We start from the raw sequence: 12,510 nt of genomic DNA on the forward strand, positions 1-12,510 counted from the left end.
ACAGAGATGAACGTTTTGTTGCCACATTTGCATCTTTTGTTGACACAAATGAATCTTATGTTGACACAGATGATCATTATGTTGTTCTAACACATAGGTGACATGTTCCAACATATGACAACTATGTTGGAATATGTACCAACATATCACCAATATGTTGCAACATACGACACAAGATGAACAAAATGTAGGACAACTGAACAAAACTGAATTTCTACAATCATATGAACAAAATTGTCACAAAAAGAAGAACAAAAGCAACAAAAATGACTCTTCACTGAACAACAACAAAAATGATTCTTTACATATACATTTCCTAAAAATTAGGGCTTTTTTGGGTTTGTTGATTTTCTTTCAAAAACAAAAATAATTGGTACCATTACACCATTATTCAATTTTCACATCTACAAAACGATTTCTTGTTCATTAACCCAAGAAAAGAACTTAGTATCAAGAGTGTGTTGTTCAAAATTGTAAAATCTTTCAAGAAAATGACTTACCCATTTTAAGTCGAACACGACCTTCACTTAAGAAAGAGAGAGGGAGTGACGGTCGGAGATGAGGAGGAAGATAATGGGGGAGAATGATCGAATTTTCTAAGGAAGAAGAAGAAGAGAAGAACGCTGGAGGGAAGAAGAAAGAAAATTCTATTTTCTTTTAATATTTCTTTTTAAATAGAAAGTTTAAAAAAAAGTGGTTTTTTGAATTTTATAAAACATTAGAAAATTTTGAAAATGTTAATTTAATCCTAAATTAACTTAATTACTTTTTAAAATAAATTTGACCATTTCTTGATCAAATATCACCAAAAACCAAAGCAAAACTTTATTGACACCTTTCATTTAATTTTCTTGAATATATTAGTAGTCTTTCTTTTAGTATAGCATCCCGTCTTCCGCGCCACAAACTGGCATGTCTTCTTCAGTTCTCTTTCACACACACAAAATAGAGACAGAACGGTTTGGATTTGACCCAATAAATTAAATGCTACCATTGAAAAATCTGGTCAAGTTTTTTTTTTTTGTCCTGTGTCAAGAACTGGAATTTAATTTTTCTGCAATAATGTAAGTAGTGATTATCAGAATCTGCAAAATACAATTGAACTAGGTAAAAGACAATTTTTCCAGCTGTAGTCTTCATTTTATGTTTGCTCATTTTTATAAGTAGAGAGATTCTTGAAACATACTTCTCTCTTTCTGCAAATTGCTGTAAAAAAGAGACTCCCAAAAGGTCTGAGTTTGTTACTTTTTTTTTAATTGATTTTTTTGGTTGGATTCTGATAATGAGAACTTTTTTATTGTCATTTTTTAGCAGAAGGGTCTTGATCTGTGTGTGGAGGGGTGAAATCTTGATTTTTGTTGTGGGTTTTATCTGTGAATGAAATCTTGTGTACAAAGATGGACCAAACAATTGAAAGGTCTTCAAATGCACATAGGGGTTTTCGAGTTCAGCCTCCACTGGTGAGTGTTCTATCTTCATTTTTATTTTTTTGTTGATTTCTGATTAATTCCTTTGTTTCAATACCCTTATGAAAATTTCTGGTAAAGGAGCAACTTTTGGTGCTTGGGTTGTTTTGAATTTATTCTTTTGGGATTTGGATTAGCATAATATTCCTGCTGAATCGGCAGCATTTCTCCTTAGAATTCAGCTCACATCCTTCTTCAACGTCTTTTGGGAAGAGGGGTTGTTCAAATGATAAACACCCTCCACTTTGAACCCTAAGTTGTGGGCTCTAGTAACCAAGGGAACAAAAACGTGGGAGTTTCTAGGGAGGGGTAAAAAAGATTAAAAAAGAAAATAAAAAAAGGGTGTGGGTGGGTGGGTGGGGGGGGGGGGGAATGAAAATGTGACTTCTGGGTTTATGTTTTCCTGAATTTGAAATAAAAATTGAGAAATTTGTTCTTCACTTTATGCAGTTTGCTGTTACTCATATCTGCTAGTCATACTGCCTTGTTTTGATAAGTTTTCATTGGATATGATGAGGATGGTTTCCAGAATATTTGTTTTTGGATAATGGGAGGCGTCTGGGGTAGTTTGCATAAGACCTAGACTATTCAATGACTACTTGCTAATCTGTCCATGATACCTAGGCAACAACATACCCAGTGGGGTCTAGGGAGGTTAGAGTATACACAGGTCTTACCTTTACTTTACGGTCTATCTCGAAGAGGTAGAGAATCTGTTTTGGAGGACCCTCAGCTCAAATACAACAAATTAAAGTAGCAAATAATTACCTACCGTTTTCAGTGGACCCTCAGTCATTGATCCTCCTAACCTCCGCCACTTGCTCCCTCAGGTCCCTATCTACTAAAATACCTACTACATCCTATCCATCGAGCCACCTAAGTACATAGGCAAACGGAAGGAAATAATTACCTAGTTTTTTTGCCTCAACTAGGAGTTTGAACTCTAATATCCCATGATCATCATCCACTTCATTAACTGCTAAGTCATACACTTGGGCGTAACCCAATCCAAAAGCTAGCTCATGGGGGAAAATGCCCAAGATAATATAAAGAGACCAATTACCCCATCCACAACCATGTGGAACTCTAACACTTGCTTCATAAATCAAACTTCTTTCAACTGACTGACTTTGAGTATGGAGAATCTAAATGTGAATGGTATGTATATGAGTGTGATATAATATTTTAATCTAGTTCGATTCATATGTCTACATATTGGAAATTTGTACACAGGCTTCATAAACTGCTGTAAATTAAGCCTCTAGATGCATTGTACTTTGTGATTCGTCATAATATGTTAAAGTAGCTCATCTTTCTTGATGGACTGAGGATGGTGTAACTAGTAGAAATAGCAGCTTACTTTATGTGTGCATAAAGTTGCAGAAGACTATGTATTCACGTGTATATGGATGTAAAAAGTATTATGATTTTTGCAGAATGATTGAGGATAAGTACCATTCTGAGAACTCCTTAGTGAATGAGGTAGTAACTCTTTTATCTGAAAGAGCTGCAAAAAGTGGTGGTTAAATGAGGGAAACTTAAGACGATGAAACATATAAGATTGATATTTGCTAGGGGGAATGGGGAAAATCAAAGGTGAAAGCAATAAAATCAACATTAGGAATCGAAGAAAAAGGAAAGTGTTCAGTACCAACAAGGTACATCAGTAATACTGCTCCTCTCTGTCCTAGCCTTGGTGGACAGAGTTACCTAGCACCTGCTGCTGGTGGGAGGTGACAGGTATCCCATGGAATTAGTCGAGCTGCGCAAAAGTTGGCCCGGACACCACGGTCATAAAAAAAAATAAAAAAATACTGGTCCTCTCCATTCTGAGAACTTCAGCTGCTATATCTAGCAACTTTGTGGAGGTGCCTTTCTGTCAGGTCCTAGCTCTTTATTCATGCTGGTACAATGATGACCCTACACACAAGTGAAGCTATGCTAGAGGAACAAATATGGATTTATAAAGGGTAACAGAACACACTGCTGGTCAAGAGACATCAGTGTAATTACCTTTTACCAGGACATAATTTGTCATCAAACAAGCTAAATTTAATGTGGTTAGCATGTGAGCTGACTTTTGGCATTTAGCTTTTCCAGAATTGGAGGATGCAAAGAAGCAAATCATGGATTGGCTACCTAGCTCTAGTATGCATTAAAGGTTTTAAAAGTCATATGGTTAAGGTTAACATTGGGTACGTATTGTCTTATAGCAATAGATTGTGTTGGGGGTGCTAATTATCTGAAAAATCAATAGCAGTAGATTGTTTTGGTGAAGGCTCCAAAAAGTATGATTTTTTAAGTGGTACCGCATTGAGTAATAAGGGCCACTTGACTTTATTTTTTCTTTCTGTTAATGAAAGTTGTTGGCAGGGAGACCCTTTAGTTATATATGTGGAAAACCATCATTTACATGCATTATTCATCGGAGAGAGTACTTTGCTATTATAAGCATGTGGGGCTGTCTTCTGCGCTATTGATCGATTTGTCGAGTAATGATTAATAACACTGACCTCCAAACCCCACCAAAAAAAGGAGAAGAAGAAAGAAACAGTGAAAGAACAGAAATAGACAAAAAAAATAAAGGTTTTGGTATTATCTGGCAAGGCTTATTTGAAAAGCTTTTAGCTAGTAAAATTATGATCTTCTGTTTTTAAACTTGTGTATATACCTTGCTCAGGCTTTTTGAGTTCTCAAAAATCAGATTGAAATATATATACTAAACTTTTCTTTCTCGATTTGTGTTAATAGCTAAGAATAATATTTTGTCTTTCTTATTGTTTTGGTGTTATTGTAGAAAAAACATTCCTCGCATGCTACATTTTCTGGTTGTTAGAGAAATTATATATACCTGCATTTCCTTAATTTTGCAGGTTGATTCTGTATCATGCTATTGCAATGTTGATTCGGGCTTAAAGACAGTTGCTGGGGCAAGAAAATTTGTCCCAGGTTCAAAACTTTGTATCCAGTCAGACATCAGTTCTCATGCACACAAAAGTAAAAACTCTCGAAGGGAGAGGTCAAGAGTGCAGCCACCTCTTCTGCCTAGCCTACCTGATGATCTTGCAATTGCTTGTCTAGTACGTGTTCCTCGTGTTGAACTTAGCAAGCTCCGTCTAGTTTGCAAAAGATGGTATAGGCTTCTTGCTGGTAACTTCTTTTACTCTCAAAGGAAGAGTCTTGGAATGGCTGAAGAGTGGGTATATGTGGTTAAAAGAGATCGTGATGGACGGATTTCATGGCATGCATTTGACCCAACTTACCAACTTTGGCAGCCACTTCCACCTGTTCCAGGGGATTATAGTGAAGCCCTTGGATTTGGTTGTGCTGTTCTTAGTGGTTGCCATCTTTATTTGTTTGGAGGGAAAGATCCAATCAAGGGGTCTATGCGAAGGGTAATCTTTTACAATGCTCGAACAAATAGATGGCAGAGGGCACCAGACATGCTCCGCAAACGCCATTTCTTTGGCTCTTGTGTAATTAATAATTGTCTTTATGTTGCTGGTGGAGAATGTGAAGGAATACAGAGGACTCTTCGTTCAGCTGAAGTTTATGACCCAAACAGGAAGCGCTGGAGTTTTATTGCTGATATGAGCACAGCTATGGTGCCTTTTATTGGGGTAGTGTATGATGGGAAGTGGTTTATAAAAGGTTTGGGATCCCACAGAGAAGTTCTCAGTGAAGCTTATAACCCTGATACAAATGCATGGAGCCCAGTTAACAACAGGATGGTTGCTGGTTGGCGCAACCCAAGCATCTCCATGAATGGTTGTCTATATGCTTTGGATTGTCGTGATGGGTGCAAACTTAGAGTATATGATGAATCTACTCAGTCATGGATCAGATTTATTGATAGCAAGCTCCACCTTGGAAGTTCTCGTGCTTTGGAAGCTGCTGCTCTGGTTCCCCTTAATGGTAAACTTTGTATAATTCGTAACAACATGAGCATCAGCATCATTGATGTGTTGAGTCCTGATAAGCGTGTGGAAACTAACCCTCATCTTTGGGAAAACATTGCTGGTAAAGGTCACTTCAGAACTATGTTCACAAATTTATGGTCAAGTATCGCAGGACGAGCAGGTTTGAAGAGTCATATTGTGCACTGTCAGGTTTTACAAGTTTGAGCATTGGAAGTCTTAGCCACTCTTGATGAGAACTGAGAGCTGCTTCTACTTTCTGTTTCAAGAACAAAATTTTCTGGAGTTGCAGTTCCGAATCATCAGCATGCTCCTGCTTTGGTTATGAATCAAATAATTCCATCGTACTTTTAGACTTCCAAATGACCTTCGGCAGCCTCAGCAGTTATTTCTTGCCTTGAAGTGTATGTAGATGGATGTCTCCTGGAATTGTTTGGATTTGTCTCGAAGAGAAGATGTTGAGGTTATTCATTAATAGCTCATGCATGAGTTTCTATGGTAATTTCATACTTTACAATTCATGGATTCACAGAAAATTGTTCAAATCCAGAGCTACCTTGCTGATGATTTTGACAGTAAAATTGGGGGCTATTTATAACATTCACAAAGAGATCAGATAGATATATGTTTGTACATTCTTTTGGCCTTTAGTCTTGTACCAGTAGCTTCTAGTCTTAGATACTCTTATGTGCATATATTGACATGGAGATATAGCTGGAATCTTCATTTCCTACCTTCTCCCCCCATGCTTGATTTCAAGATTTGTGTTTTATAAGATGGGGGTAAGCTGCATTATCAAAATGTGATTACACGCTCATTGACAACTTAAGTCTTGACAGACAAAGTTATGTGATCTATGTTGATGGGAGGTCGTAAGTACCTAGTGGACAATCAAGGTGCTTACAACTTGACTCATACACCACCATTATTAGGAGTTATGTGGCGTCTCAATATTGATGCCCTGTTGTATTTGCATATCTATACAACCGTTGGTAGAATAATTATCATGTGTTGCATTGCAATTCAAAGAATTTTCTTCCAGAATTATGTATGAGAGATCTTTGTAATAGATCTTCCAAATATGACATTTTGGAAATCTCTTGCCAGTGTTATATTCGCTACTTTATTCCTTGAATTTATCACCAATATGATTGAAGAAAATACTAAATATATCATTGACTGATGGAAGTAACATATAGATGGAAAAAGGAAAGCTACACGATTTCATATTATATTGATAACTTATCTTTCTATATTGGTTTAGCAGGCATTAACAATGAGGACGAAACAACCGAAACATCAACAACTAACTATAACTCTTGGCCTAACATAAACAATTGACTAAAAATAGTCTAATTAGAAAGCATCTATTAACTAGTGGCTTTTAGCATAAGTGGAAGAGCAAGATTTGCTTATTTTCAGTGCAAGAAACCAGCAAAAACAGTGTGGGTTAACTTAAAAGCCTTGTCAGATCATTTTAAAGTATGTTCAACAAAATGGTCATATGTATATGTAATGTATCGATATTGTATAAATAATGTTTACTCATGCATAGATGATGTATAACTATATATAAGAGATGTATATGCATCTATAACATTGTTTATACAATAAAGTATACATTGCAGATCGATTTTTTCTAATCTCAACCAACTCAAATCTCCTCTAAACAATCCCAAAATTTAGTTATGAGATTCATGTTTTGATTCTTTTGATATATCATACAAAATGATTGATGTTAATGGCAGGATGATTTTAAATTTGAACATGGAAGAAAAACGAGGAGGAAGAATAAAACAACGAAGAAATAAGGAAGAAGAAGGAGGAAAACAACAAAGAAAGAGGAAGAAGGAAGGAAGGAAGAAGAAAAAGAAGTCATTAATGGCTGGAAGAAGATCAAAGAAGACGAAGAAGAAAGTGTGATTTGTACTTGCGCTTGCAATTGAAAAGTTTCGAATGAATATTTTTAGTAAGGCCTAATCCATCGGTGGCTTCTTAAAGTTGACACTGATTTTCACTTAAACACTCCAATTAGATTATATTCATTTTAAACAACTCATGTCATGTCCCACGAAAAATTGTATGGTGCAACCAACAATAGTTGCATGAGGGCATCATTTTTTTTTATAAGTGTACTTGTGGGTCCCTTTCCTAATTATCACACTTTCTCTTTCACACTTTCATTTTCTCAAATTTTGGTCATTTCTTCTTTTATATTTTTTCTTTGCAAAACCTCTTTTTATTTTATCTGTGCAACTTTTTTTACCAACGTTTCTATAGCTTTTTTTTTTGTAGTCTTACGATCTCTCAGTGCAAAAAATGTATTGATATTACTATTATTTTGTGCTTTCACAAATTCACTTGGTTGTCTCTTTTTTCTATTAATTTTTGTATCCCCTCCAAAAAAATGGATCTATAAAAATTTCATTTGAACAGTAAACATAAAAAAAAAATCAAAAGAAAATCTTAAGCAAGAAACACAAAATTAATATTAGCAATAATTATTTGATAGATGCTAAGCAAGTAGAGAATTTAACAAATATGAAAAAAAGAAAAAGAAGATAATTTAATGCTTAATATCATTACTATGTTATTATAAATATTTTTTTTTCTTAATCTCATCTTGTCAATTAAAATAGAATAATTTCATGTACCCTTTCGACAGATAATATATGTTATATATATAAGATCATAGTATATCCATCATCAATTTATATATATATATATAACAATAAAATATAATTATAATAAAATAAGAAATATTTTTATTTTTTTTCTGAATTGAAGTAAGATAAACATTTGCTTATTTAAAAAAATATATAATTAGAAATAGAATGTGTTAAAAAGAAAATAAATAATATATTTATTTGAAAAAATGAGCATTTTTTACTCAAAATAACAATAAGGGCATTTTTGGACCAAACTACAGACGGAGGAGATTTTTGTTCCTTTCATAATTTAAGGGCATTTTTTACCCTTTTCCAAAAAAAAATAAAAAATACAAGTGAAAAAGAAAAGATTAAAAAAGAAAGAGAAAAAGTAAGAAAGTGAAATAAATAAATTGTGGTCCCATGATACAAATGGCAGCCAAAGAGGCCTTCATACAACCGACAATACTTGTGTCTCATACAAAATAATTTTCCATGTCCTACTATGTCATTTTTGATACTTTTTGTTGACATGACATAGTGAGTGTGATACACTCCTTACCAGCGCGTGAAGAGCTTATTTAAACTATTTTTTTTTTATTCTTCCCAACTTTAACCACCATTTTCTAAAACTTAAACTCCTTCCATGAAAAAATAGATCTAATGATGCTACAACACCAAGAGATTTCAAGTTTAAACAATTTTTCTTATTTTGTTGTCATTCTTCCTTCTGAAGATGTTTTGAAAATAGTTGAAATGCATTTTTTTTAAAAAAGTTCTAGGAAATTCTTTTAATAGGAAACACTTTGTTTACATTTGAAGAATTTAATTTTATTTGAAGTTTCAAGTAAGATGAATTAGTTTTTGCAAAGAGATTATGCTTTCGTCAAATAATCTTTTTCAAATAGTTAAATTACTATAAAAGTATTTTGGAGAAAGACAATTTAGATTGCGGAGAGGTTGGGGAGGGGGAGGGGGGGTGGAGAAGATGATTTGAGTGTGGGAGGGGTAGGTGGTTTTGAACTGTGGAGAAGACAATCTAGCGGGGGAGGGGTTGAGGATCGGGGGTGGGGTGGTGGAGAAGAGGACTATGCAAGTGGTTAATTTTTATAAAAATTAGTTGGATAAAAGTTGCAACTTGTCATTTTAAGTCACTGGCATATTTTTCTACTCAAAATTCATTATTTAAAAATTATTTTCAATATATATGTCACGTGTCTTTATTTAATTCGTCATTTTGACACATCATTGGTGAGTGTGTTACACACACCTTCCACATTTGGCTGATTATAAAAAAAAGTATCAAAATGACACACCAAAACATGACATGAGGTGTCTAATATGAATAACACCGAAACATGACATGAAGTGTCTAAAATGAACAACACCTAGTTAAAGTGTCTAAGTGAAAGTTAATGTCAACTTTAGGGGACCACCGATAGGTTAGGCCTGTTAGTATAAAAAACTGTAATCGAGATATTTTTTTTAAAAAAAAAGTATGATTGAACTGTCATTTTACTTAATTATCCCTGGTATTTTTTGAAATAGTATATGTATATAAACACTATGACAACATCACTTAAAATTAATATAAAATGTTTAGCCAAATTCACTTACAATTCAGATTATAGGCTGTCACAATTTACATAAATTCTTCTTACATATCATCACTATTGTAAGATGTGTTTTGAGTTACAAAATAAAAATAAAGAAAAAAGTTATAAGTTCTTAAAAATGATGAATAATGATATTATTTGATTAATTTGTTAAAATTAAAAAAATAATGATAATTTTTTATTTAATTTTTTGGACAAATTAGTTAACTACACTCCTTTACTTACCTTAATATCTATTTATCCCTACTTATTTCAAAAATTTCAAAAATCCCTTATTTTACCTATGTATCCCGTGCACAACGCTATGTATCCCGCATGTATCCTGTGCACAACACTATGTATCCCGCTATGTGGAATGTATCAAATGCTATGTATCACGTGCACAACGCTATGTATCCTGCATGTATCCCGTGCACAATGCTATGTATCCCGAGAAAACTAGAAGGGATATGATGTTATTTAGTACTTATAATATGTGGTTCCTATAATTTATACTAATTTTTTTAGTTAAAACGGATGGGCAAGCCCATTTGATTTAGAAAGGATCAAAAGTTACAACCAATACCAGGCCCAATAAGGAACCCGGTCCAACAACCAAATTAACACCTATTCTACTTTTAGGTTACAAAAAAAGAAACAAATTAGGAAAGGGAAACGGTAACGTGAAACGACTTAATTATCTTCTTGGACCACTTTAAATAATAATAACCAGCAAATATATATGTAAGGTACATATATATATATATATATAATATACATATTGTATACATAAATATATGTAAATATACATATTCTATACATAATCAGTGTTATATTTTACATATTTTGACCAGCGTTTCTTAGGAAAAACCTTATCATGACAACTAAAAAGGAACAGAGGGAGTGTACTCTACAAAAAATCATAAGACATTTCGTATTGGATGGGAGAAGACAAGAAATAGTATGCTTATTATGTTTCTTTCTCTCTTTTAAGAAAAATAACTCCACTTTGTTGAAAATGTAGCACTACAACAACTCTGTTTCTCCCATGCAGTCACATTCTCTTTCATCTCAACAACACAAGTCTTTGAGTATATCCTTACAACCAGGTGGAGAATCATACTCAAGCTCTAGTATTTTAAATCATTTTTTGGATTGATTAGCAATACATTCCTGCCAAGTATTATACCATCTAGCATTGCAGCAGCAACATACACAGAAACAATAAAAGAAGAGACTGATTCCCTATGGTTATTACTCTCATCATCCAGATAAAAAATTGACATTCAACTCCAACACTGGGTTTTATCCATTTCTTTCTTTGTCAAGTTTACTCTAAATCTTTTCATGGAAACTGGGGGAACAGGGCAGGAGGAGGAGGAGGAAGAGAAGCATACATCAAAGATAAGCTCGTTATACATGATATATCCGTGGAATCTTAATTTTCTTGATCATACATCTAATTCATGCAGCCTTAACAATCCTGACTTCAAAATAAGTGAATAGATGATATCACCAGCTGCTCCAACTTTTGGCTTGAGATGCGTCTTAGGTCCCGGGCTACTTTGTAACAAGCAATTCCATATTATCGACAGGAGCCGGAAGCTGTAGAAATGAGAGACCAGTCAGTTTGAAATATCAAATCCTGACAAGAAGATAAAGTTCAGACCAGTATGATGGTGTTTTCTACTTTTTTCCAACATGCAGTGAAAAGAATTGCAAGAGTAAAATACCCAAGTTCTACATCTACTAAACAAAGTAGATACCAGTGTCGCCATGAAGGCTACTAGGGGTGTTCACGGTTTGGTTTGGGTCGGTTATTGATCAAAACCAAAACCAAACCAACTTAATCGGTTTCAAAATTATCAAAACCAAACCAAACCAAACCATATATAATATACATTTATTGGTTTGGTTGTTTTCGATTTTGGTTTGGTTTGATTCGGTTATTCGGTTATTAACCATACATAAAAATAAAAGAAACAATTCATTCAAAACGTGAAAAAAGTGATAACAATCCATTCAAACAAAAAAATAGTTAGAATGACTGGCATTATAGAATTTTCGATCATTGAATTTACTAAATAAAACTTCAAAATTCACTATTTTGGCATAGAAGGAAGAGACAATGACATTTTCAGTCCCACAAAGAATTTCCATAGACACTCATATACATGAAACCAATAAGAAAAATATTCTCACCTTGAACATTTTTTCTTTCATAAGTAAATTATAAATAAATTTTGATGAAACATATATAAAATCTTTAAAATTGTTTATGAATATTAATATATTATGTGTGTATAATAATAAAATTTATGTATATAACTTGTTGGTTCGGTTCGGTTATTTCTTCAATTTTTTCGAACAAAACCATAACCAAACCAAATACTATTGGTTCTTAACAATCTAAAACCAAACCAAACCAAAACCCAAATTAAATCGGTTAGGTTTGGTTTTTCGGTTTGAATCGGTTTTTATCCTAACCATGAACACCCCTAAAGGCTACATAGAGAAAGAGAAATGGAAACAAGAGTAGCCATCGTTATAACATTCCAATCATCTTGTTATATGTTAAGGTGTTATCAAGTAACCATCAGATAGACAATAACTACAAATAGTAAACTCAACCAAAATAATTACTGCATAATTAGTCAATCATATAAATTTAACAGTCGAAAACTTTTCTTGTTACAAGTCATAACACCTATGAGCTTTCCTATATCACAATATGATTCTTTTGATTTGAAAGGTAAAACTTTTGAGAATATGGTTCAATAGGATAAGAAATCGCTACATGACCTTTGGAACCAAAAAAGGTGAGGGTTAGACATCTCATCAGGAAGTACTAATACAGTAAAGTTGATAAAGCTTTGGAAAGATA

General features: G+C 33.6%; 1 protein-coding gene across 7 annotated transcripts; it reads left to right on the forward strand.

The window, feature by feature from the left end:
- Window positions 1-862: 862 nt before the first annotated feature.
- Window positions 863-6,177, forward strand: LOC125848581 (F-box/kelch-repeat protein At1g55270-like). 7 transcript variants are annotated; one of them, XM_049528466.1, is made up of 3 exons: window positions 863-1,005; window positions 1,315-1,460; window positions 4,340-6,177. In XM_049528466.1, the coding sequence occupies exons 2-3, from the start codon at window positions 1,398-1,400 to the stop codon at window positions 5,588-5,590; spliced, it is 1,314 nt and encodes a 437-aa protein (XP_049384423.1). In that variant the 5' UTR covers window positions 863-1,005; window positions 1,315-1,397; the 3' UTR covers window positions 5,591-6,177. The 7 variants fall into 7 exon arrangements, with proteins under 7 accessions (XP_049384423.1, XP_049384444.1, XP_049384437.1 ...); XM_049528487.1 differs by having other exon boundaries at window positions 875-1,107; XM_049528480.1 differs by having other exon boundaries at window positions 875-1,064.
- Window positions 6,178-12,510: the final 6,333 nt, after the last annotated feature.

The sequence above is a fragment of the Solanum stenotomum genome, chromosome 1, assembly GCF_019186545.1.
Source record: "Solanum stenotomum isolate F172 chromosome 1, ASM1918654v1, whole genome shotgun sequence".
NCBI classification, from domain to species: Eukaryota; Viridiplantae; Streptophyta; class Magnoliopsida; order Solanales; family Solanaceae; genus Solanum; species Solanum stenotomum.

Bases quoted from the DNA above. Each gene is read 5' to 3' on its own strand.
- LOC125848581 (XM_049528466.1), top strand. From the start codon at position 1,398: ATGGACCAAACAATTGAAAGGTCTTCAAATGCACATAGGGGTTTTCGA. The intron at 1,461-4,339 runs GTGAGTGTTCTA...TTAATTTTGCAG, and splicing joins TTCGAGTTCAGCCTCCACTG to GTTGATTCTGTATCATGCTA.